Raw genomic sequence first — 27,991 nt, forward strand, 5'->3', positions numbered from 1 at the left:
GCAAATAAACACAACGTGCAAGAATATTCCAGCTGTTCAATTTGAATGAGGTGAATATTTGCTTTATAGATGTAAACGGATGATAACATCATTAACCTATCTGGACTATTTCTCACCTCAGGTTTGTTTAGAAACTGATGCTGAAAAGTTGTCTAGAAGATATTTGACATTTATAGAACAGCCACCATGTTTTTTCTGACTTGAAATTTAAAAGCAAAGACCAGTTACAGCCCAGTGAGTAGGAGGTTTAGCTCAAATTATACAAATGATATGTGCAACACAAGATTTATGACCACACAGATGTATTATACATAGAACCATGTGTGCATCCACTGTCCATTCTGGAGTATACTCGGCCCTTTAGTCCAGCAAGGTTCAGCTTCAAGTTCAGTCTTTATTGTCCACCATGGGAAATTTGTCTTGCAGCTTGGCAAAAACAGACACATCAAATCAGACTCATCTGCCAGTAAAACAGATTAAAATAGTATCACAGTTTAAAAAGAAATTGTTTATAAGGAGTAACACACAATTACAGTAAAACAGTAAGAACCAGTAATTAAAAACAAATGAGTAAAACCAAATTAAAACAGGTAAGACTGATTGATGAAGGCTTTGTGTTTATAGAACTGTCAGCATACTTGAAAGATGTCTGTCATGAGCTGAGGCCTGTTTAGTCTTACCACAAGAACTAATTTAAAATTCTGGACTGATGTTTGAGGCTGTAGGTACATTTTCAGCTTAGAAAATGAGTTGATAAAGACTGTGGTGGCCAATATATGAAAATGATATACTGTCTTGATTTCATACCAGAGGATTCATCTATCAATTCAGGTTGAGTTAAGTGTCACCTCATTGACACTATAGAAGTGGAATAATGTCAGTTATTTGGCCTTGTTTCTAAAGCATGACAGTGTTTTTCTTTTTTTTTCAAAGAGAAGAGAGAAATTCTGTTGGAAGCAAGTACCATTATCTCATGAGTAATATGAATTTCATGAAAAGTAAGTGTTGTGATCAGTATTCACCTGGCTGATCAGACTGAATGAGGATGCACTCCAGATTTGGAATCAGATGCTTTCTCCAAACTGCCCTTAAATAACTTGAGATGACACTTTACTTTAGTGTAGTTGTGCAGCCCCTCTCCTGACCTCCCTCATTTCTCTCCCAGTCTGCCCCCCAGTGCACCTCCAAGCATCCTGCCTCAGCGGGAAGGCCAGGAACAGGAAGCCCGCTGGGCATCACGGAGAGGAGGCTGCGTGGGGCGGTGCAACGCTGCTGGAAGGAGATCCAGAGGAACTGCAGCGAGGAAGATCCTCAGCGAGAGGGACACATCAGCACTGTCTCCTTCCTGGGTGAGCGGCAAACCAAAGACATATCATATACGACACTGAGCTGTTCCTTTTACATGATAACGTACATGCTAACAACTCTGACTGTGTGTGTTGCAGAGATCCTCCAGTCTCTCAATATAAACCTGAGTCAGGTGCAGTTTGAGCATCTGGCTATGAAGATCGACATCATGAATAATGGTGGTGTTTCATATCACAACTTCCTTCGTCACTTCCTGCTGAACCTCAGACCAGCAGAGACCAAGCGGACGTTTGAGCGTTGTAAACTCCCTCTTCCTGTTACACCGGTAAAAAAGAAACATTTGTTGCTCTACATTTCAGTGTCTGTATTAAAGTAGGTCTCACAAACAATCCATGTCCCAACAGACATAATTTTTAGCCAGAGGTGTTGACTTGAGTCACAAATCTGATGACTCAACGTGTCAAAATATAAAAAGACTTTCAACTCAACTTGACTTTAACACCAGTGACTTAACTTGAACTCTACCCATTGACTTCATATCCTCACAAAGCCCAAAGATAAAATATGATGTTATAAAAAATTCTTAATTTTTCGACAGCAGATATACTTTGAATCATTCAACAGCAGCCTGTAATGTTGTTCAAGAGTGAAAGGTGCATTTAGCAGTTAGTAGCCTTTATTAATGACTTAGTAACATTTACAACTGCTGACTTACATTATATTAATAACTTTAACATTAATAATTGCAAACTTGATGATCTATTAAAGTGAGAAACTCTTGACAGCCAGAGAGATTTTTCACAACCTGGCAACCCAAACGTTGTTCTTATTAATAGTTCATAACTGATTTATAAAGTATTACAGCTCTTTCCCACTTTTCCATGGGAGCTCACCAACCCATGACTGAAGTTGTGTGGCTGTTTTCTTGGGTTCTGCTTTTGTTTCCACTGTCCTTTGCTCGCTTTGGAGCCAAGTTTCAGGAGCTAAAGTTTGGCACCCTTCAGGTAGTGGTATTAAATCAGGTTCCAGGTACTGGCAGGGGTGCTTGCAAGGCTGTCATCCATGATTGATCAACTAAAACTAACACAACAACATAACAGTAAACTCCATTTCAGCTCTGTGTGTACATCAGCAAGAACTTTTTAAACTTTTTATGAAGAACAATGATCATGTCTGTCCCACTGTTACCTTTGCAATGACACATACAGTCTGATCCTTCCCAGTTTTAAAAGTAAAATTTAAAAGCAAGACAGAAACCAACACCTTTGCCCTACAAGTTCAAAGGTTCAGGTTATAGAAAACTCCAGGTTAAATTCCTGTAGTGGACAAGAACTATTAGTAAACCATTAATTACCATTATGCCATCAGTTACAACTTCATAAAGGGTGACCTATTATAAAGTGGTACCAAACAACACTAAATTAGTATGCATGTTGGCATTTACAAATATACTTTTGCTCATATATCCAGTTAGTACACATTCACCACAGTTGGAGTTTACTTACATACACATGCTGAGCAGCACATTATCACAGCTCAAATTAACTCCGTGGTCCTCCTTTCCTCTGTTTAAGGTCTGATCTATTAGACTTTTATTGGCTGCAAGTTTGAATTGGGTTACAGTAAAGTGTATTTGTGTGTGGGGGGGGTCTGGAATGTGAGGGGGCGGTAATGGGCGACGGCAGGTTGCCAGATTGTGTAAACTCAGCAGGGACCTCCCACCCTCAGGCTCTCGACTATCGCCTCCCATGACAAGCAAATTGGGCAAGTTTGGTGGTTTGCAGTGCTTTTTTTGGCATGGCGAGGTGTATACAAAGCTTTGAACAATGACACACGGGTGGGCACGTTCTAAAAAGGACCCCTGCTGAGCGACTAAGCCAAGCCCCAAGATTCAGTAGAGCGTGTGGGTGAGGGCCTAATCTGGCAACCCACGAGCTGCAACCTTCCAAACCAACTTTGGAATCACAAAGACATGCATTGTTTTGACCGAACCGACCATCTGTGTGAGATTGCAGAGACCCCCTGCATCTTATCTGATTCGATGGTGTGTCTGTACATGAGTTTACAGGCAAAACATTTATCTGATCACAGAACAAAAAACACTTTGTTCCGAATCTCAGCTTGTGAAAAAGTAAAATATTGCCAACAATGTGGGGGCTCTCACCTCTATTTCTTGTTCATTTTTCACTGTTTGTGCTTCCTCTATGGTCCGACTGCATGGTCTGGTCCGGTTCAGACGAGCCAGGGCGTTCTGAGTAAAGACTGCGTGGAGGTCATGCTGAGGATCTACGAGGCTGTTCGCTCGTCCTGGACCTCCATCAGACGCAGCTTCCTGACATCTGACCGCACCCGCACAGGAAGCGTATCCGTGCAGGACTTCAGGAAGGTGAGGTCAGCTGCAACAGGCCACCCTGCAGAGCTCCACCTGCTCTGCTGGATGCGAGCGATGTCAAATGCTCAAAGATAAACTAGAGCTTCATGAATTATTGATGGAACTGTTTGTGCTCCACTTGTGTGTCTTCTATCAAAATGTCTGAAAGGAGAATGATGGAAAGTGACTGGAAATCAATAAATCTCAAGTGTGCAAGCTTGCAAAGACATACACACATACACCTGTTCACTTGACAGCCAATCAGTAATTTTAATTGTTCAATTACGCTGAAGGTTGAAACAAGACCGTGCTGACATTTTGGCCCAAGAGAACAGCAGCTGACACTTCTGTTTTATTGTCCCTGCCATTTAACTGATGTACAATTTACTGAAGACAACGCTTCCTGAGCTAATCGATAGAAACAATTAGCAATCTGGTTAGGGATGACATCTCCTAAACCCCCACATAATACATGAGGACACACACAACTGTGAACACATACACACTCGGCAGCCAACTTTTACTGTTCTTGCCCTGCAGGTGCTGCGTCATTTCAGCGTGAGTCTGTCAGAAGAGGAGTTTTTCCACCTCAGCTCTTATTATGATGCAAACACCGCAGGGAAAATCTGCTACAACAACTTCCTCTGGGCGTTCCTGCATTGACCTTCTATAGCAGCTGGGTTCCCAACCAGGCAAAACTTCAGGGGCTCCAAAGAACCAGGTTTACTGTGTGACAACTTCTTTGTGGTAATTTGATTAGTAATTGCAGAATTGTTCATTAATATGCACAACAAAGCCACAATATAAACTGAAATAGTGAGCGGCTACAGATGGTAAATCTTAAAGTAAAACAAATCTTAAAGCAATAGTTCAACATTTTGGAAAACACACTTATTAACATTCTTGTTGAGAGTTAGATGAGAGATGACTGAGATGACTTCAGACTGTCACTGCACCCGTACAAGAAATTGACATAAGACATAACCCACCATATAACCAAATCTTGTGGTTTTCACACTAGGGTTTTTGTAAAGTGCTTGATGCCTTTATGCTAAGCTAAGCTAACCATCTCCTGGCTGTAGTTTCATATTTAGGGTACAGATGAGAGGGGTGTCAAAATTCTCATCTAACTCTCAGCAAGAAAGTGAATAAGCCAATAAGAGAAATTTGATTCAATCCATTAGATCTGATTAGATCACTCAAGAGTGGGCATGGTTAACCTGTACAGAAATACTGAGCTATAGAAAACTGTTGGCCTCCACACCTGCCTTCACCCATGTTTTTAGTTCAAGAGGCAGATACATTGTAAATGTAAAGAAAAAAGCTTTTTCCAACTGACATCCAAAAGCACAGTTCAGTTGCTCTGCTAGCTATGATGAGCCACAAGCTAACAGTCAATTGCAGGTTAGCGCTAGTCAGCCCAAATCACATTTGATTGAATAAATTTATGTTTCCATCACCAAGTTGAATTTGAGTCATCACACATACTTAAACAATTTACAAAAAGGGAAAAGATAAAAAACATACTGTATATTGGTGTAGACCAAGAGGTAACTAAAGAATTAACACAGGGAAACAGGATTAGAGCTTGGAAAATGTAGTTTTCTTAAGTATTTCTCTATTAACATTAAATATTCATGACTAAGTAAGCAACAATCAAAGCTAAAGTTAAAAGGAAAAAAACAAACTCTGGAAGAGTTTAACAGTCAAAAAGCCAATCATCTTTATGAGGATGGTGTGGTTGTAAATCACCTTCTTCAAACAGAACCCCACTGAGCAGAGGCAAAAAAAATCACATCAATCTCCTTTAACTGATACTAAAATTTAAAATAGTGTGTTCATGTAGGATCCCATTACTGAAAACCACAATAAAAATGTTTTCAGGGCCTTAAAGGTTGTCTTGTAGAAAGGTTCTGTTTTAAAATATAATTTTAATACGTTCAATACTTCAGTAAATATTATGCCTACATGTGGCATATTCTTAAAGACTCCCTCCAGTCAAAAATGTGTTTTTCTTCTTGTTTCTACAGTTGAATGTTAAAGCTTCTTTGTGCAGAATGATGTATGTACTTGAGTTTGACACTACAAGGCTGTTTTCACATTCATCTGCTGAAAGTGTAAAGTTTCTCTGTGCTCACTGAAAATATGATTTTAAGGGATGGACCTATGAGCATCTTTAAATAAATTTGCACAGGATCAAATTATCCCAACCAAGCTTGGGAAGGGGAGGGGGAGTAGGGGTCCGCAGCTCATTTTTGCTCTCGTCCCCCTTGTGGGTTAATCCGGTTCTGGCTGCAAGAGTTGAGAATTCAAATGTGATCTGTGACTGATACAACAAAAGGAACCGAACAGAGAAACATGGAAAAATAAAGGCTAACAAGTAGAGATTGATAAATGACTCTTCCCTCTGTATTTTCCACCCTCTAACTGCTGCCTGGCTATTTGACACTGATTTGTGTTCCAAAGCCAGTCAAATAAAGTGCCTTTTTAATGATGCAGACGTTAAGAAGCACGGCCGCATCTTTCCTTCAGATGGGAAGTGTGAAGTGAGATAGATGACAAGGAGATAGAGAGGACGCCTGTCATTCATTCGAAGGAAACGCAGCCGCAGCAAGATACAAAGTGGTACTGACAGAGAAAGAGAACTTGGAGTCATTATCTGAGGAGGCTAAGAGAACGACGAGCAGATGGAAATGGAAAAGGGATGATCAGAACTGAGAAAAAGAGCTCACTATTGTGGCTGGAGAGGCAGAGTGAGGGGAAAAAAAGAGGGAGGGAGGGAGAGAGCTGCAGGAAGACAAGAGTATATGAAAGCTAGTTGTATTAATGGCAAAGTAAAAAGCCGCCTGCGAATAAATTACCCAGTCTCCCCCGGGATTACTAATGTAATTATTTGAACGAGGGTTCTCATTAGAATGTGCAGAGGTGTGGAAGACCTGCGGAACAAAATGGGAGACAGAGACGGAGCGGCAAGGGTTTAGCTACTGGAAATTAACTCTGTGCTCTGGGCTCTATAATTGATACGAGACACAGATACCTTTGATTGGAACAAAAGGGAAGAACCAGGACGAAAAAAGTTTCCATCGCCGCCTCTAATTTTTTTCGCTCTAGAAGAAGAAATAAAGGACAGGAGAGACAAAAGAGAAGAGCAATGATGGAAATAAGGAAACATGATCCACTGGTCACAGATAAGGTTTTATTCAATCGGTGAATAATCTCTCAGAACCAGCAGAATCCTTATGGTTTTAAGAAAGAGAGGTACTTTACATTTTTAGAGTTGTCTCCAGGAGCAACACAGTCACATTTTGCAGCTGTTGGGTTTTTCATTTTCTGTTTTTACAGTTTAAAAAAACGTAAAAGTCCCCAACAACGATGGCAAAATACAATACCATATGAACACTTTTATTCCAAAATGCTATACATCCATTTAAAAAAGAACCTGAAGTTAATCATCACACAGTATTGTCGAAAAATAGAGGAACTAGCCAGTAAAAATGTGACCAAGCAAACAAGTTACTTCGAATCCTTTAAAAAGAACCAACACAATCTGCTTTCAACTTTTAGCTGTCAATCATTCAGCTCATGTAGGAGTCCCTTTTTTTAAAAACATTTTTAAATGGTGAATATCTCATTTTGGAACAAAACTCTTCATATACAGATTGTCTGAGTAGCAGAAGTCATTAACTCCTTTAAGCATGCCTCAAGAAATAAATCAAGAAATAGTACAGCACTTTTTTTTTTGTCTTGGAAAAAAAAAAACAGGAAACACATAAAACAGCTATTGAAGCAGAAGAGCATCAAAGTGAGAGACATCTAAATGAGGACTGGAACTGGAGAGTCAGACCAAACACGCAGCTTTTCATAAAACTTAAGAGATGAAAGTTCCTCCCATCTTTTGGCTTTTAATAGTTCCCTTTATTCCTTTCTCAGAACATTTTTCTTCGGAGACGCTAATTAAGTTTGTGTTTCAAATGACGAGGCTGAGAACTCCCTTTCCTTTAAAAATGTATTAAATACACTCATACAGACACACACACACACACATTGTGCTAGTATGGAGCTTTCATTGGCTACATTCAAACTATGAATTCTCCTCATCACCTCCTGCCTAAAAAATCTTGGCTCTTTTGAAGAGGATCATAATGATATATTGTGCCAGCATTTTAACCATCGCTTGTTCCTCTGATCAACCAAAACAAACCAGAAATTGTCAAACACCTTCTAGCGGCTCGAAGGGTATAATCCCTCCCTTCTTAGCATGCTTTTAATGTGAAACATTAGCAGGAAGTGATGAGTTTCATTGACAGTAGCTTATCTGCGATCGAAAATAGCAAAAATATCCAAATAAATTAGAGAGTTCTGTTAAATAACAAATTTGGAGCAGCGTAGTACTGTTTTTTTGCATTTATCACTTTTTATCAACACCTGTATTATATTGATGACCAGCCTTTTTTTGTTTGTGCTGGCCACACAAGTACTATTTGAATACTTTTATTTTGTATGCCACCGCAGTTCTGACTGATACTTAACAGCTACAGTGGGTGTAGTTTGTGTTTGGGGACTGTTCTCGTTTGCCTCAACAAAATCTCAATCTAGAAATGAACGACTTAATTTGCATATCTAAAAAACCAACTATTGTCTCCGGGCTTTATTGATGCTTCCATCTGGTTCTCCTAGCAGTTTGCTACCTGGTGAAACCTGTGCCAAGAAGTTGCATGTTGATGTACACATGCACCTGCATTATAGCTATTCTTCGGAGCTACATAGAATCGGGTCAACAAACTATACTATTCACCAATTTGACAACACAGATACCACACTTAGAGGAGGGCTGCAAATATGTAAAGTTTTGAGGGAAATCGACAAAAATACTGATGCGCCGGTTGTTTAAAAGTGAGCTAACGAGTGAATTTACTTCATTTTTATCATTCTGATTGCATGACTCGGATGATTTTGAAGGTATAGACAATGTCCATGAGAGTTCAACTCAGTCATCCAGGCGGTAGTTTAGAAAGTTGAAGTGAAATTCCTGAACTAGAGTTAAATTGAAGATTTGAAACTTCAAACTATGGTATTGATCCCAACCACGCCTGTTAGAAGGTCGAGTCCACCCCCTATTAACATGGGACCTATACTCTAATCTTGATTGTCATGCCAGATCCAGCAATAAACTCGCTTTTATAGTAGTTATGTTCATCATTGCATAGTTTATGATGCTCATCTTTTTTATTTGTTTACACCTTGATGTTGCTCCAGAGTCTGTGGTTTTGAAGTTTACTTTCCTCCTCAATTCAACAAATTTACCAATTAGGCATCAAATGTGTGTATTGTCAAATTGGTAATTTTCTCTATTTTCTGTTTTCAGTTTACTGACGACACTCTGAAATATTATAAAATAGATTTTGTCATGGATAGAACGATAAAGTCCTTGAGTTATCCTCATTGCTGTCCCTGATGTTTTCACAGTCCATTAACCATTTATTTGATTGTGTTTTGTCCTTTTTACCTGTGTTTCAATAAGCTGCCGTGTCTGCTGTATACTCTCTACACTCTGCACACTTAAACTTAATCTTGATTCTAAACTTAATCCTAACTCTAAACCTGCCTGTTGAAGCAATAAAGATCAGCCAACATGTCTTCAAATTCAGGGCCTAAAACTCAGATTCTAGCATTAGCATTAGCATGAACACTCAGACGTCAATGTGCAGCTCCCACCGTTGTCCACAGACGTGGGTTTCTTGGTGAGCGATTCTGCCGCTCTTTTCCTCCTTTGTCCATTCGGAAACATTAAGACATCAGCCAGCACAGTAAATGCTGATGCGCTGAAGAAGCTGGAGTAAACTGCAGCCTTGGGGAACGTTACTACATAATGTTGGAGAGCAGGGAGATCAAAGTGTGACGTGGTCTTGTTATGCTTAGCACATTCAGACTCTTAATGGGAACGGCTGTCTTCAGAAAATAGAGCAACGAAAAAAATGAAATCTCTTTTTTTTTTTTTTGTTAAACACAGACATGAAAGAGTTAATAATCACCAAATGGGGCTGATCAGCTTCACAGAGAGGAAAAATACCATAATAAGCATTTACATTACCAAGAAAATTTTACCAAATGAAATGTAACAACCACAGATTTCTGGACACAAATATTTCACTTTTTTTTTCTTTTTTTTTTTTGAAAAGCATAGCAACAACTTGGAAATCTTTGAGAAAAACTTCAAGTTTCTTTTCTTTACATTGACAGAGAACATTTACATAGACCAGTTACAGTACATGTAGTTACAGCCTTGCGCTTCTTGCAAAAGCATAAAAGGTTCCATCTCTCCCACGGAAATCACCAGGGAGTATCCATGAAGCAACCGCTACTGTTCAGAAGTCGCGTTAGCATATAGCACCTTTTGTCACTGTTGTTTGTGACCTGCTGTCCTTTCCGAGTCCAAAGAGCCCGACCTCCCGGTCGTAGCTGAAAAGCTGAGCTAGTAATTCACAGCATGAAGGCTGGGGATGGAGAGAAAGAAGAAAAAAAAGGGAAGGGAAGAAAGGAGAAAGACGAAAGGGGTTGCTACATGGCAGGAGGAGCAGGGAGGGGGGGGGGGGGAAGCTGGAAGTGCTGCGTGCGGTTTCCTCTGTCCTCTCCTCGGACGGTTAAGAGGCTTACTGAGGGCTGTAATGAGGCCCAGGGGAGCGGTGTCAACATGTTTGACACCCTGACTCTCACACAGCCCGCGGTAGAGACCTCTCGCTGCCCTCACACACTCGCTTTGATCTCACATACACACACACACACACTGGTGAAAAAACACACTCCAGCATACTCCGGGCCTGAGGAGGGGAGAGAAACAGGAGGAAGATAAGGAGGGTGGTAGAAACAGAAGGAAAAATGAAGGAAATTAATGTTTAAAAGTGGGAGGGGAGGAGTAGGGAGGAAAAATTCAGTGAAAATCCCCCTGGCAAGTGTTCTGTTGAGTTCTGGTTAGACCAAAACTCTCCTGTAGACAAGGTGCCGGGTTGTTTCACCATCAGTCCAAATGTTTCCTTGTGATGAAGGGGAAAAGGCCAACGGGGGGGACGTCAGGGTGTCTATTGTCTCTCTGAGAGCCACATCAGATTGTCAGTGCAGTAAAAGAGGACACAGAGAAATGTCTCTTTGTCTGCATGAAAAAGCGTCTCTCCGCTTGTCCATTTGTCTGCTTTTTAGATTCAACATTAGGATGAAGAAATGGTGTCACATAAAATAATGTTAACAGACAGCAGGGAAGAGCCAGCAGAGAGAGAGTCCGTCCCTCAGTTAGTCCGCTCCACAGCATGTGTTGCGTCAAATACATATCGCACACGCTCAAAGACTGGCCGTGTCCACTATTTACACAAATCGGTCCATTCTGCACGCCAACCTCACCTACCTTTCCTGGCTCCTTTCTCCTGATTGGTGGTAGAGGATTTGGGGTGTGCTTCCTCTAGTCATGTGGTCCGCGGGTTGGGCAGATCAAAGACAATGGGCGGGTTCATGGGCAGGAAGTTAACGGTACAGGCCGAGGCGTTGACGAACGTCGTGGTGCCGTCGGTCATCATGCCGTAACCTGGAAAACAGTGACGACCAAGACGCTCAGAGAGGAAATAAAGTGGTGTGATTGCACCACAGACAGCAACTTTACTTCTTACTCTCCTAACCAGCTATCTTACAGGTCTGGACTGCAGGATTATTATTTTGTAGTGTTTATGCAGAGCTTAATTCTGTTGGTTTTGCAGATTCCAACTCTGTTGCCAGACCAAAATTATCTTGTTGGGTGATTCTGCTCAACCATGGATTCATTGATTTGACAACACTTTGTTGTGCCAAATGCCAACATTTTTAAATTTCATTTCTGGCTTTGTATAATATGTATGCATGGATGATATGATTAAGTTTAGAGAATGAATATGGTTATGTCAAATATACTATTGTTAAGGTATGGTACTCTGTTACAGTTAGGTAGGGTTAGGGTATCAGCATGTGTTTCCAGGTGATGGGAAGCACTACTGCATATGTGTAAAAAGTAGTATGAAGCCTTTTGTGTCTCCAGATGGAGCTGTGTGAAATCTGATAAATCACCTCGAGTGATGTCACTTGAGTCAGCATCGGTTGGGGCTGAAGACTACTAGTTTGAAAAGTATATAAATCTGGGGGTGTGGAGTTAGAAAGAATCTCTGCTTGAGGCTAGCATTCTACTACTAGTACTACTAGCATAACACACCCACATCTGTACAGTCAAGTGAATTAAGTCAAGATGCATTGTGGGTAATGCATGTACCAGGTTTTTGATAAGGAAGAAGAATGTGTGGAGTGAAAAAAGACGATAACTCTGGTTCTGCTAAACAGTGCATCATGAGTCTGACAGTCTTATAGGAGTTTACTCTTAAGCGACTAAAACACTTGGTTATCACAACTTTGAAATCGTCTATGACTTTGTCAAATCCTGTGAAGTTTGATTTTGCCGCTCTCTACGACTAACTGATAAAACAGGATGGGGAATTTGAGTGTGAATTGGAGTGTTGCTGTCATTATCTCAACTGGAGCTAGGTTGTTGTATTATCTTCCTTCCTCCCTCTTGTTTTGACCACAGTCTCTCTCCATCTGTGTGTGTCTGATAAAGCAGTGCTGCAGATTTTACACCTGCTTTCAACCAATTTGTAGATGCAGTTTTCTGTGAGGCAGTGGCAGTCATTAATCAGAAGTCACTATGTATACGTTTCAATTTTCAGTTCCTTGTAATACATATTACATACCATTTTTACTGGTGCCATTTAGTTAGCAGCATTTTACCGGTGCAAAACTTAAGTGCACCAGTAAAATGTAAAGAAATAAAATATTATTATTTAGTCTCTGCTTATTAAATTTATATGATGCAGTGAAATGAAAGGAGGAGGTGCTGCTCTTTGATTGACGGTGGACGAGTAGAGAATAGGTCCACAATTAACAAAGAGGTAATCTGTCAAGAAGTGCTTCGTATCAATGGTAGAGGAATAAATCTTCATCATTACTAAAAATTGAGAATGCAGTTTGAGCAAATGTATGCATGAGTGTGACACTGCAGCTAAAAAATCCCTGCTTCAAAGCCACTTTGGATCGGCACGCCTTCCAAATGGCAGATGTAAGTGTTACCATTTTGTCAAGCATAAGTTAACTACCATCTCTCAAAAAGTATTACAATTTAGCTTTGCACTATCAGTGATTTTTTAAGTGTAGGTGTCACTTTCACCATCTCTTGGAACAGAACTCGGCGTGTCTGTGTTGGCCCTTTCAGAATTGGAATACATGAATACAAAACACACTGAGGATCATTTCTGTCTTTCTGAATCTCTCTCTCTCTCTCTGCGAGTCCTCACATTAATGGAGCGAACTGCTTTCAGCCTATTTCTCCTCTTATAAAATCTGATCTAGTTTCTAATCTGGTTCTCTCTGATGGTGGACCGCTGCTCCAGAGGCTCTGTGCTGACCTGATAACCCCGAAAAAAGCTATCCTAGTCCAGGGAGAGAGAGCCTCTGTGCCCTTGCTGGCCTGGATGAAATGCTGATAAGGATGTGGCAGCTCAGCCTTTCTCTAATATACTCTCTAATCATTTTCTTCATGGAAGCCGTTGTACAGTATCTCCATATTCTCTAAGGTTACATGCCTGGATTAGAAATTTCTCAGTTAATTTAATAAATTTACGCTTAAAAAGATTCAGTTTATGGAAAAGATCTGATCTACATCTACAGGACAGTCAAGAGTTTGGACACACTTCATTCAAGAGGATGGGAAGGTCTTTTGACTGGTACTGTACATGTGATTAGCTGATCAGTACAGTAAGGTAAAACACTCAGGTTAAAAAATGTAGGAACTGTATATAGTGGTAGATGAAAATGTGTGTAAACTAACTGCCACCTTCAGAACACAATAAGACAAACAGCCACAGATACTGTAATTTAGATCTGTCTTTGCTAGGCTGCACTATACTCATATTTATCAGTCTGTTGCTAAATATTATATTACATCCTGTGAATTTAGGGCATTAAGATTTATGTCAGCCTGAAAAAAAATGGGTAAACTGTAAATAAAAACAGGGAAAATGAGTGTAAATCCACATGGCATCCCTGGTGTAGAACACATCATATTTTAAGTCTGTGTGTGTGTGTGTGTGTGTGTGTGTGTGTGTGTGTGTGTGTGTGCCAGGGCTGTAATCAAGCCTGCTAAAATTGAGTCTAAGAAAAGACAGTCCAAGCAGTTTCCAGTCCAAGTCAGTGAGACCTTCAAAACTTAAAGGATTTGGCTGGTGACCAACGATGAACTCATCCTACTAACAAGTATTGTGTGTGTGTGTGTGTATCCAAAGCCTGATATATCTTATTCCTCTGTGTTGTAGAGCTACGTTGTTGTCCAAAAACTATTAAAAACACATCAGTGAGCCACACCAACAGCTATGGTAACCACTCTCTTCAGGGACTGAGGAAACATGTCACCCAGCGCAGTGGTGTGAATCATTGATGTGTTTTAATAGTTTTCAGACAACAGCAGAGGTCTACAGCACAGTGGAATAAGATGTATCAGGCTTTGGATACACACACAATACGTGTAAGTAGGATGAGTTCATTGTTGGTTTGGATCTGCACATCAGATTTTTTTGACAATAAGAAAAATATAGAAAAAGAATTATCCTTTAAAATTTCCCATTTAAAGCAGCTGTCTAGAGTCAGCTGTGATACAACCTCACCCTCAAAAGCTTGAAATGTGAAACAGGAAACAAGATACATTTATGTTGAATTAGCATTATTTGTTAAAATTGTGATTACAACTCTGATTAATAAAACCTAATTATATTAAACAGAAATAGTATAAAAGTATGATATAGTTCCAGAAATTTTTGCATCTCATGACATTTCTATATCAAGGATGATTTACATAAAAAGGGACAAATTTATGCCAAATTAAAGCAACTTAAAAAGCAGACTGGATTTGGTCAAGTTCACGTCAAAACATCAACATGATGAAGACAAGTGTCAGAACAGAGCAGACTCAAGGACCAGACTGGACCAGGTCTAATACAGTCCTGGTGTGTACATATGCCTGAAAAAGCTATTCACTCTATTTCCCATGTAGAATATTCTTCTAATTGAACTGACACTTTGCATGTGAATATTAACATTTCAGGAATGTCACACATGCATTACTATAAACAACAAAAAAGTAAAAACTTATCATTTGCACTTTTAAGCTTCTGCCTGACCTGTGATTTAAAAACTGCCGTCATAATACAGTATCAACATTTGTGGATGGATTTGTGCCTCTGAACGCACCTTCATGAATGTGTCCGAACACGTGTAACTTGGGCTGGACTCTCCTCTGGACCGTGTTGAGCAGCTCCATGCAGCCGACACGCTGCATCTTCTTGGGGACCCAGTCCAGGAAACCTGCACATAACACACACACACAGTAACAGTGATGGCATGTCCTGCAGCTGCAATGCATTTTGGTATATTGAAGCCACTGCGGGAGGAGAAGAGAGGTTCATGAAGACTTAAGTTTTAGTATAATATTACTTTGTAGGGACCAGGCACTCTATGTGAGAATTTGAGTGCATTGTGGGAAATATAAAGAAACTCATACAAATGAATCAAATTGATTTTGATTCAAAGAAAATGTGTACAAATGTGAATATTATTACCCTAAAGCAAACCAGCCAGAAATGCAAAGTTTAAATTATGTTATAGACGTCCAATCAAGCAAGTTTTCAGTTTTTAAAAAGTTGATTTTCACACCTTATAGATGAAATGAACTCAAATCAATGGCTGCCAGAGAAGGCAGAAAATCAGTCTGATAACTTCTAATGCACTTTGCAAAACGCTCTGCAGTAATGTGTTTAATGGACAGTGGTGTGAGTGTGTGAGTGTGGCTTACTTATAATGAAGGTTATAAATTTCATCTCCCTTCAAAAAGCGATACATCACATTTTAGAACAAAGCTCTTCATTTCAGACTCCTAGTGTAATGGCAAACTGCACATCACACACACATACACACACACACACACACACACACACACACACACACACACACACACAAAAAGACTCTTAGAAAGCGGCCATAGAAAATAAAGATCAATCACAGCCACACACAGATGCAGACCGTACAGTGTGTGTGACAAGGATGAAGCATCGAGTGTACATGATTTAGTGGCTGCTCCGCCAGGAGGGACGCTGCTGATGCTGAGTCAATAAAAGCATCAAGTCAGAGAAATAAAATGAGTGAGGAGCTGGTGCCTCCATCTTCCCTGCCTTCTGTCGCTCAGCCCAGACGGAAAAAGTAAAAACAAAGGAAAGAGTGTGAAGAGAACGAAAGATTAAACGAGGAAAACAAGACTCCTCCTGATGTTTCTTCTACTTTTTCCCTGCTTTAGGAGTTTTTCCTGAATGAAGAGTCTAAAGATAGAGGATGTTGTATTGTTGTATAGATTGTAAAGCCCTCTGAGGAAAATTTGTGATTCGTGTTGTTGGGCTATACAAATAAAATTTACTTGACAAGTCAAGTCCCAAATCTTTGATATTTGACTTGTTTTATTAAAATGACGATATGGGAAAAACCACAACAAACACATCTTTAAGTCTCAAATCTTTAAGGGCAGGTCCATGTCAAGCCCTGAGTCTCAACCCATCAAATCTATGTCAGCTCAAATCTTCAGGCAGTCAATCTTCAAGTAAGCCAAGTACAGATGTGAGAGCTGACGCAGCATCAGTAACAAGTGAGAAGTAGTGAGTCTCGTGTCGTCGGCTTCCAGCAGATCTTCACCGGGGACAAAAAGAAAGAAAGAGAAGGAGGAAACACTCTCTAGTGATGACTTTAAGATCGTTTATATATTTTTATTTTTTTACTACCAAGCAGAGCGATAAAAACCTCTCACACTCAACACAGACATAAAAACTTCCAGGCTCTCAGCTGGCAATGAATCAGTCATGCTGGTAAAAGTGATACAGTCTAACTTCTGTGTCCTCCAAATGTATCAACCTGTAAAAAAAAAAAAAAACACACACACACACACACTTTTAGGATCAGTAAAGGTTTAAAACGCCTTAAAACTGTAAGTGTGTTCTTTACAAGCCTTAGGAGAGACGGCGGAAGTGAAGTGAGAAGTTACGAGGGCTTTTTGTGTCTCGGGGTATTTCGCTCTAATGTGCCGCTTGTTTCAAAGCAGCTGCTGTTTTTGGGCACCGAGCCTGTTTTCCTCTTTTTGTCTCACTTTCTCTCTGCTGTTAACTTCTTCCTCACAGCCAGATAAAGAGGCCATATTTTTCTCTCTCTCTCTCTCTCTAACCGCCGATCTGACGCTTAATCGTGCCTCATAAATGACGCTTTTGCCGCAGTGCGAAACGACGTCTCGCTCGCACTACTTTTTCCGTCACCTTCTGGTCCGTCGTTCACTTCTTCCTCTTTCTAAAAATATTTTGAAAGCGGATGCCTTTTATTGGCTTCTGGCGCTTTAAAGAATCCACTTTTTCCCTTTCTCATGCCGTTCTCTCTAGTGTTGCTCCGACTGTGTGTGTGTGTGTGTGTGTGTGTTTGTGTCTCATGCATTAGTAGCCTGCTGTAGCTGCTCCATATGCCGGTGGCTTACGAGCAGATAGCTGGAGACACTTGGCTAAGCTGAATGGAAAATAAACGGCCGTGTTTGCAGCCGAGACGCAGACACAGAAATCAATCACACACACTCGTCTGAACACCACAGCTGCAGCGGGAGATGAGGTGTGAAAGTGTGTGTGTAAGAGAGAGAGAGAGAGAGAGAGGAGAGCATATGTGTGTGTGCACGAGCATCTCCGTCTGCTTGTGTGTGTGTGTGTGTGTGTGAGTGTGTGTGAGAGGGAGGAGTGTTTACAGGATGTCAGTCAGCTTGTGCGCCGGCGTCTGTGTTTGCTCTTGCAACGAGTGTGTGTGTGCGAGTGTGTGTGTGTGTGTGTGTGTGAGGGGGGAAAACAAGTGTGTAGAAGCTGAAAGGTGATCACTAGGAAGGCTAATAATCTCCTCTAAAGGTAAAACCTGCTTCCCTGCAGAGTGTGAAGGTCTGACTGGACTGTGTGAGTCACCGCTTTGATTACGTTCAACCTTTATTCATCCACTCGATACGACAATGATTCATCAGCACCGCTTCCACTCCTCTCTTTCATTTCAGAAGAAAATAAATATTCAGAGAAGTGTGTGTGTGTGTGTGTGAGCTGTAGGTAGATGTGTACACATAGCTGAATAGTGTTTGTGTTTTTTATGCATATGTAAAAGAGTGAGTCCACATATTTGTAGGATGGTAGCTACCACTGATGACACTGAGGTCATCAGTGGTAGCCCTGAGGGGAGTTTACACTCTACCATTTAAATAAACTACAACAGGCTGATTCCAGTATTCTCTAGATTTAAATTTGACCACATTTCAGCCAGTAAATAAATAACTCAATAAATAACTCCTGAAGATGTGGAGAAGGCTATGAAACCATAACCTTAAAACTATGAAAAAAATCTCATTTACCACTAATTTTACTAGGTAATGGAACAGATGAAATATGAAACATCCAAATAATAATTTAAAAAAAAGGTTTTTAATTTTCATGACATCGGTATTTCTACAGCCTTGTATATTTGCATGAGTGTTTTATATCTATTTATCTATACATATATATATATATATATATGTATATATATATATATATATATTTGTGGAGTGTTTATACACACATTTTCTATGTGTGTGTATAAATTTTATGTATATCCACACGTTTCCTGTTCCTCTAGAATCTTACATGTGCATTTATGCAAATCACGTCATTTGTATGCATATGCACAAGTGTGTGTTCTTACATATGTTTGTGTTCTGGCTGTGTGTGTATGCACGTATGCTGCTTGGAGGAGTTGGTGTGTGTGTGTGTGTGTGTGTGCGCGTGTGTGCGTGTGTTGTAATGTGTTTCTTACCCAGTGGGGGGCAGTGTGTGACCAGGATGTCTGTGTTGTCAGGGATCTGGTTCCACTTGTCCAGCAGAGCCTGACCCCGCGGCAGGTTGAAACCCCAGCCGTAGTACCAGGGCTGCCTGCAGACACACACACACACACACACACACACACACACACACACACACACACACACACACACACACAGACAAGTTGTTTGGTTAATACACTCTGCCAGCAGCACAGACAACATCATGTAGGACATTCTGTGTCGTAAAATGATATTTCGAGTCACCCTCTCTCCTCATCCTTCACATTAAGACCACTGCTGATTACACTCAGGTTGGAGTTTAGGGGATTTTCTCATATTCTCGTCTTGATGAGAAACATACAGCAGAACATATCACACAACCTGCATCACTCATAACTACAGTAAAGTATTCTCAACCTTTAATGCGCTGCAGATATACGAAACAATTGGATGGAAATGTGATCACAAAATCAATCTCAAAACAAAAAACTCCGAGGCACAAATGTAATATAATATTGACAACAATAAAAAATGATCCTCATATAATAAAAACACAAATTAAATAAAACACCAAACAAGTAAAGCAGAGCAAAATAAAAAGAACAGAACGCAATACAGATGACAAAAACAAAACACAGAACAGTTTTTTGTTTACTTTTGTAACTCTCCAAAAATGTGTGAGTGTTTCCAGTAGAGACTGGATGTTGGATGAAGAGGATGTTATGTGAGGAAGGCTTGTTTAACAGTGAGAGTGTCCATGTGAGAGGCAACCTGGTACAACTTTGACAATAGTTTTTGTATGTAATAAATATATAACAAATGCAGGTTAGATTATGAAGTTAATAAAGTGACTCTGTTGTTTCAACTGTATGGTCGTTATGACAACTGGTTGATTAGTTGATTGAAAGAAAATTGATTGATGACTGTTTTGATAATCCCTGAATCGTTTATGTCATTTTTTAAAGCAATAACACCAAACATTTGATGAGTTTAAGTTGTCAAATGTGAGAGTTTGCTGCTCCTTTGTCTGACAGTAACGTGATTATTTTGGGGTTGTGGTTTGTCAAGACATTTAAAGACATCAGCTTGTATTCTAGGATACTGTGATGGACATTTTTCCATTTCCTGGCATTTTATAGACCTAAAGATTCATTGAGACAATAATCATCAGTTGCAGCTCTGTCTGGGATTGTCAAGCCTTTGTTAAAGTTGACACACAACTGAGATTTTTTTCTGTTCTTAACAAGACTCAGTTGTGCTTTTCTAACTGTGACTTCCTGTAGATGTTGAACTAGTTCAGGATTTTAAAAAAAAAACTTCAAGAACACAAGACAAGAGAGCAAAGATCCAAAATCCAGCATGACCACTCACTCCTCCTCCTTTTTTGCCTCCCCACACCAACTGTCAGCTTCCTTGCTTTTAGTGTCTAAACATGTGGTTTGACCTTTAAGATGAGAAGCTACCCTGGGGACCTTATGAAGAGCAGTCATCTCGAGGAGGACGAGGAGGGGTGGGGGGGTGGGGGGGATCAAACAGAGCTAGCGCAGGAAGGCGGCGAGTGAGCAGAAAGCTACATTAAACATCTCCTTGATCACAGTCAGCCCTGGAACGCTTGATGATGGGGAGACAGCGAGGGAAAAAAAAAAGGAGAAATGAGAAAAGAAGAGAAGAAGAAAAAGGAGGAGAGGAGGGCCTTGATGGCTGGGTCTCGTGTCCCTTTTTACTTTGATAGCGGACGCCTCGGCCGTGAGTGACGGAGAAGAAATTAACATGTCACTTACAATCTGTACTCCGATCCATCTTCCTCCACCACATGCGTGTGTGTGCAACCGCAGGCGACGACGTCCGCCACCGCCGTGCAACTGGCTTTTTTTTTTTAAATTGCCAAGAGCAGTCACTCGAAACGCCAACTTTATCGCCACGGATGCTCCCTGACGCGTCTGTGCTCAGTGGAACATCAGATGAGGATTTTTCTTTCAGAATAATTTCCGGATTCGGTGTGTGTGTGTGTGTGTGTGTGTGTGTGTGTGTGTAACATGCTTGGGGACTTCAGAGACAGATGGGGAGACAGAAAGACAGGCCTGAAGATAGGAAGAATACCTGTCACACACACACATGCACTGTCTCACTCTTCTTTCTCTAATTAAGAAAGCTAAAAACAGTGACTCTAAGGTCACTAGGAGGGAGGGGTGGTCAAGCACATGTGGCAGTGCATCATGGGAAATCATGTCCTATTTCAGCTGGAGCGTATGCCATCTAAATCCCATCACTTCCCGAACATCAGAGACTAAACATTTCTGACGAATGATCCGACGCTGCCTATGAACACAATTTCAATAATTTACACAGTGAATATTAAAACATTTAGACTGGCCTTAGCTTATTAATAGGACCTGTGAAATGTAATATTCATGTCCATCTTAACATGGACGTCTCAATTAAAATGATATGAGCTCGGCGGCTCAGTTGATGCTCCCGTTTCTCTGTGTGAATGGAGGGATGAGGAGCGAGTGGAGGAGGAGGAGGAGGAGGAGGAGAGGACAGACGGTGAAGAGCTTTCCCCTCGATAATGACGAGCGGAGGGTGATTTATCCTAACGGAGCCATAGACGAGCAAAGAGAAAGATTCATGAGGAACACGTGATGAGACGCTTGGATGGATGGAAGAGTTCAAGTCAACTTACAGGACCATATTGTACTTTTGCATGTTTTATTAACTACAAATCGTGTACACTTTATTTATTATTTATCAAAGCATATTCGGTATTTAGACTGCCTTCCTATCATGCAAGCAGCCATTGGTTGCAGTTATTTCACGCATCAACTTCTGGAAATTGGGACTTGCTTGAGAAAGGCAGTTTTTTTATTATCTGCACACTAGTATCACGATTTTGACTTGAATCTTGGTTTTGATCATATTCAGGATATGATGTTTAAAACCTGGTTATCCACATCCTTGTATACAAAACTTTTACTGACTAACTACAGAGAGCCCAGTATTTGTATTTGTATCTGTATTTGTTGAGGCAGCAAAAATTATTTGTATTTGTATTCGAATAAAAGTGGAAAGAGGCTTGAAAATCCTGTTTTTGTATTTATTACGCTTTTAATTTTAGAAAATTAAAGTGTTACAATAAGTGTTCATGAATAAACTACCTTACGAAGGAGGTCCCCACACCAGGTCTCCAACTGGAGTCTCCCAGATCGTAGACGACTGCGCTGACTACTGAGCTACAACTTTACTCATCACCTTGTTGCAGACAGACCTCTACCTATTTATACACCCATAACACAGAGACAGCACAGCGTGTAACATGTAGAAGAACTTCAAAGATGATTCTTGCTTTGCATTTTTCATTTAATGCCTATTTTTACAACCTAACTTTGTGGAGAGGAGAAGGGGAACAACAGGTTCGGGAGAGTCCCTTGGGACTTACCCCTGATAGATGTAACAATGGAGCAGAGGAGATAGACTGAGACAACGATGTAACCGACCTGTGAACTGGTATTTGACATGGGGTTTTTTTTCTTCCCAAAAACAAATAATTTTTAAAATATTTGTATGAAACAAATATTGGTATAAAACCCACTATTTGTGCTTTGCCGAATAATGTATTTGCATTTGGGCACACCCCTACTAACTACTGTGCAACTTTGAAAATGACCCCAAGTCACATATTCAGGTTTTTGGGTTAATTGTCCAGGTTGATGAAACCAGGATATGTTTACATGTGTAGACACATAACCTGGAGTATCTTTCACCAAATTTGTAATATGCAAGCTATGATTTGTGACATGAGATCATTTCTTCTTTCATTATGCTGCCACCATTTACGATGCTTGTGAGCAGAGCTCCAAGTATACTGTAAAAATCTCTGTCTTAGCCATATTAGATATTAGTGTGCATGTGTTATCTTTGCACAGAACTGCACTAATCAGAGACTCCTCCGGAAACTCTTTACAGTGGTGCATTCAACAATGCACCAACATCCCATGTTAGACATCTGAGTCGAACAGCAAAAATTCTGCTGTAAGAAAATTTATTTCAGAGGAGGAAAACATTGAAGTTGTCAAAAGGATCGTGTGAAAATGTGAATTTAGTTCTTCTTTGCATTTTAGAGCTGCCATTCTCAACCAGTGGGCTGCTGCCCACAGGTGGGCCTCAGAGCACCATCTAGTGGGCCACAGAGGCAGCGGTACTGCTAAATGGTTACACTTTTTTTTTTTGGTAATTTACCCAAGCTAGTTATTTTATATGTAAATATACTCAAGAATTAAAATGCATAAGTTCAATGACCAGTTACGAATATCCAATCATATCACATCATTAGGTAGAGACAAACATGCTTTGCTACTGTTAGCTAGCTAGCTTTCTCTGTGGATCCTGCTTCAGAAGACATGTCTCTATCCACTATGTTGGAAAATGAACTGATGAGCTATCATCAGACAGCAGCCTGAAGCTTCAGCTCACACAAGTTGACCTTGCTTCATTCTGGATACTGGCTGCCAGTCAATATCCCTCTCTGTCAAAACGGGCAATCAAATTTCTTTTGCTTTTCACCACCACCTATTTATGTGACTCAGGGTTTTCCATTGTGACTGTAACAAAATCAAAGGCAAGGAACTGAGGAAACTCAAAGCAACTTTGAATGCTACTCTGCGTGTCATCCTCTCACCCATCCTGCCATGACTTGATCTCATTATTTCCCAGAAGCAAGCCCGAGTGTCTCACTGACGGTAAGCAGAATATTTATTTTGGTCATTACAGCTGACAGTGGCATAACAAATATTTACAGCTGAGTTTTTTTGTCATGTTATTTATTTGGGAAGGTGGTCCTCGGAAATTTTTTAACAATCAGAAGTGGGCCTTAAATTATAAAAGGTTGAGAAGCCCTGTTTTTGAGCATGGCGAATGGCAGCTGAGAACAATATTGGCTGTTTGAGCACTGAACACATTGTCAGGCAGAGTGTAACTGCATTACTACACAATGAAAAATAAAGATGGTTTTATGTTAAGTGTGATAGACTAGCTGTCTGTGACAAGTTTCAGTATGTTCATAGTGTACTGCAATTAACTTATGACAATCGCTGCCTGGAAGAATTCAAGTTTTTTCTGTCTGAATGTGGCATACATTTTAACTGAATTTCCAGAAAATTGGCCACACAAAAAATGCACTTAAATGCACATTTCCATCACCATTAAACCATTGTAGAAGAAGAGAGCACAACAAGATGATGTACCCATCAAACTTCAATTGTTTCCTCAAATCTTGAATCTTGAATCTGAGGAATGTAACAGTCTCGCTCCACACAGATCTGACGTTTTCATCTCTTCAGTGGACGTTTAAGTAACATATGCAAATTGGAAATGTGCGTAAAAGCAGGTGGTATGTAGATGTAAACCCACTTAGTGGTATGCTTTGGAAAATGCTTGACAATAATGTAAGGGTATATGCTATTTGTAGTTAATTGACTATAACACTGAAAAACATTGGTATGATCCTGCATGTACAAGCAGTCTGTCATTGATCATCGTCAAATTTTATTCCCTGTCAAAACTACTGAAAAACATTTTCTCAAATTAAAAACTACTTTATTTCTTTAAAGAGACTGTATATCAAATTTTGGAAAGAAAAAAAGAACATTACCTCAAGTTTGTCATCCTGTAATCCTACAACTTTGATGATCAAGTCAATCATCTTGTCAAGCGAGGATTACAGTATCCTTCATAAAGTAGCCCAGCTTGTTTTAATTTTGTGCTATCAATCATTCTGTAAGAGAAGGCGTCACTTTCTTTCATACGGTTTATATCTCATTTTGCAGCCAACCTCTTCCATGGTGTCCACCGTGCCAGGAAAACGTCTCCATGCCGACCGTAGGCGTCTCCATCACAGTTGCTAAAAAGAGATTATCTCTCGCGAGGAATTGACCGTAGCTTCTTTCTGAGAGAGAAGCACTCCTGTGTTTGCTGAGCAAACCCGAGACTAACTGAATGTAATTCCACGGATAATATCCCTGCTTCAGAATTATGATGTTTTCATCAGGTAAGGGATTACAATGGTACAAGTGATTTGTGTTAACTTAGAGGAGGAGAATTGGGCAAAGCGTGGAGCATATTAAAGATTCTGTTAATGTGGTGGGCTGGTATTTGTTATGGGGTTTAAAAAAAGGGAGAAAACAGATGTTTGTGTTAGAGCGCTCAATCCCCAGGTACATCTTCAGGCAGCACATTGGGAGAAAAACAACAGTGTCCAAACCATTACTTTCATTTCACACATCCACACACACACATCCACACACACACACACACACACACACACACACACACACACACACACACACACACACAGTTACAGGCGTCACCTCTTGTAAGGACAAGAGGAAAAGTCAAATTTAACACTTAATCTAAAATGCATTTAAGGATTTAACACAAACAGGGCAATGCACGGCTCTTTGATTACGTATTTAAGCTCACATGCATGAGTGTGTGTGTGTGTGTATTCATGTGTGTGAGGCCCACTGATATCACTGGAGTAAGTCCATGAATCATTGAATGACTCTGCCGAGGGCTGCACAGCGCCCATGTCTGCCTCCCTCTTTCCCCTTTCCCTCATTCTGTCTCTTCTTTATCTCTCACCCTCATCCCATCTCTGTCTGTTTCTTCCTCTCTGCCTCTTCTTGACACATTACTCCATCCTCTCAATGTCTCCTTCGTTTCTCCCCCTCACTCTCCTCGTTAGTGGGGAAAGTGACCTGCTGCCAGGAGAGCAGCCTGCGCTCTAAGAGGCTGCCTTCCAAGTTTGAGAGGGAATTTTTTATAAGCAAATCAACAGTGAAGATACTGTATTCTGAGGTCCAGTACTGCAGTACTGAAGTACTGTTGGACTGAGGATCATAACTTCATTAATCCAATTTTTGGCTTGAGGGCAGCACAACAAGCTGCAACCACAACAAGAGAGGTGAGATATCGTCACCTATTAAGTACGGCTAACATGTTAGCATATTCACTCATCCAGCCGACACAAAGCAACCATTGATTTGGAATTGTGTATCTGTCCATCTGATGAATGTAAATCCCATGTTCACTCTCTTTTAGCTCTGGTTTGGCGTCCACCAACTCCTGAGAAAAATACCTGGCTCTTATCTGCTACACTGTGTTCATGCTAGCCTGTCAGCCATTTGGTTCAGGGCTGGTAGTGTACAGTAGGTTTGAGACACTGAAAACTGCTCCAGCTGGAAATGAGGTAGAGGAATATGGCGAGACTCAGAAATCAATAAATTTGTAAAACCAAAACAATAACCTAAAAGACACTAAAAGGCTTTGTAGGGTTGAGGGGAACTGCAGAGTTGGGAGATAACTCTCTAAAGGTTCATTCCAACGAGTGACCTTGTTTGAAAAAGTGGCGTCGTCTTATATTCGGGGTCTAAACAATTACATGTTCACAACATCAGATATTTTTTTTGAATGGATGAAGTACTGGTATAAAACTGACTCCTACACGGAGTGTTGCATTATGGGTTGTTTGTAGCATTAATGTTGCTAGGCTAGTGAGTGTCTTTAAGTCTGTTTATAGTGAGTGTGTTAGAGTCAGTCGGCACTAAAAGTGTTTCGTTAGTCCGGTTTAACCTGCAGGAGCCACAGAGGAAATAAATTCATGATGAGTGAAAATGAGTCCAAAGCGTCTTCCAACGTCTCTACTGCAGAAACGGAATATGTCAAGCTGCCAAATACCACTGTCACAGAGCTCGTTTTTGAGAAAATCATTTTTGACTGCTTCTAAGAGCCTGGCAGGAGAGTATGTGAGTATCTAACCATACAAGGATGTAAGTTATATTCAAAAATTATTTCTCCAACAACAGGTGTTGGAAAATTGGGGGCTGTCCTATAATCAGGGTTGCCTTATATTTGGGCCAATATGGTATTCAACCCATTGTTAATATAAACATATTGATTAGTGCTGTTTTAAATGATAATTTTGCTTATTTTAAGGTTGTTTCTTTCAGGCAAATTTTCAAAGGATTTCATCTTATTTTCTTAATGTTTACATCTGACGACATACTTTTTTTTTTTATTGTTGACAAATCTCAAAACCAACAATGAATGTATCTTACTTAAAGTATTGTGTGTATATTAATTGTTGTCCAAAATCTATTAAAAAAACCCATCAGTGAGCTCCACCGCTGCTGACATCTTCCTTCATTACCATGAACACACACACTGTAGATTATTTTGACTAAATCCCACGCACACTGCCAGATATACTCACTAGAACACCAAATGTGTATTAATCCGCTGCTGAAAATAGTCCTCAACAAATGCACTATTTCCTCCTCTTGGGTAATGCTTGCTAAAAACTACAGTGACCAGCTGTATGGAACTGGCAGCAATATCAATCATTTTCAAACAAGATCCAGAAATAAGAGGAAAAGAAAAATACAGCACACACACGCATAAAAAGAGATCATATAAGTGTTGAAAAGAGAGGAGGAAAACGAGGACGTGAGGTGAAAAAGTGCTGTGGTTTTAGGGGGGAAAAAAAAGAAAAAATGAAATAAGAATTAAAGAGGATTACTGTAACGAGGTCCATCGTCATGTGTAACACGGTCCTTGTGCTAATCACTACATGCACCGACGCAGTGAAAACACCCAACCGTGATCACCTCTGCTAGATTTAATTAACTACTCATGACTTAACGACCCTAATAACAGCCTGGGAGGCAGGTTGGGGGAGTGGAGCGTGATGCTTTGCATACACACATAAACCTCACACACGTTCGTGAAGCCATGTTTCTTCCATGTTTGGCGCGCAGCACATGAGCAAAAGTGTGTATTTGTGAATGTGCTCTGGTCTATTTATCAAAGTGTGTTCCCCACAGCTTTACCTCCCTACCTTCTCTGCCCGACATGTATCTTTTTACATCATAGGACCTGCTTGCCCCTCATTAGGAAACCTCATCAGGGAACTGTTTCAATTAAAAGTGTGCAGAGGGAGACTGCTGTTCCCTGCTCCGGCAGAGGTCGACTGTGAAGCCTCTGTTAACTGGTCCGCCTCGGAAGAGACTCAGCCTCTGTTGTTTGCTCCTGAAGTGCAGCCTGAAGCCAGGATTTCATCACTGCTTCTCTGTGCTTTTCCTGCGATTGTCAGAGGAATATGGTACGTGGGTCAACTTCGCAAAGCTAACATGGGATGCGTCACGGTCTCTGGCAGCAGAGCCTTTTTCACCAAATTTAATCGTATAACCGTTTGCTATAAATGGTCAATTCCTTCACATGTCTCTGACTGAAAAGTATTCAGTTTTGATATGCAGTAAGAAGGTCAATGGACAATTCTGCAAAACTTCAGATTA

The 27,991-nt window shown here is 40.4% G+C and overlaps 2 protein-coding genes across 7 annotated transcripts in view; one reads left to right on the forward strand and one right to left on the reverse strand.

Annotated features, from left to right (window-relative positions):
- The window catches only part of efcab6 (EF-hand calcium binding domain 6), a 62,874-nt gene extending 57,706 nt beyond the window's left edge, over positions 1–5,168 (forward strand). For all 5 annotated transcript variants that reach the window (XM_067581095.1, XM_067581097.1, XM_067581098.1 and 2 more), the window contains exons 27-30: positions 1,166–1,349; positions 1,446–1,633; positions 3,545–3,694; positions 4,220–5,168. In XM_067581095.1, the coding sequence (XP_067437196.1) occupies positions 1,166–1,349; positions 1,446–1,633; positions 3,545–3,694; positions 4,220–4,342 (645 nt within the window). In that variant the 3' untranslated portion in view covers positions 4,343–5,168. The remainder of the gene's footprint in view (positions 1–1,165; positions 1,350–1,445; positions 1,634–3,544; positions 3,695–4,219) is intronic.
- Positions 5,169–7,054: 1,886 nt separating this feature from the next.
- Positions 7,055–27,991, reverse strand: part of mpped1 (metallophosphoesterase domain containing 1) — a 95,624-nt gene continuing 74,687 nt past the window's right edge. For both annotated transcript variants that reach the window (XM_067581101.1, XM_067581100.1), the window contains 3 exons: positions 18,638–18,753; positions 14,987–15,100; positions 7,055–11,252 (listed from right to left, as the gene is read on the reverse strand). In XM_067581101.1, coding sequence (XP_067437202.1) covers positions 11,134–11,252; positions 14,987–15,100; positions 18,638–18,753 — 349 coding nt within the window. In that variant the 3' untranslated portion in view covers positions 7,055–11,133. The remainder of the gene's footprint in view (positions 11,253–14,986; positions 15,101–18,637; positions 18,754–27,991) is intronic.

Source organism: Thunnus thynnus, chromosome 23 (assembly GCF_963924715.1).
Source record: "Thunnus thynnus chromosome 23, fThuThy2.1, whole genome shotgun sequence".
NCBI lineage: Eukaryota > Metazoa > Chordata > Actinopteri > Scombriformes > Scombridae > Thunnus > Thunnus thynnus.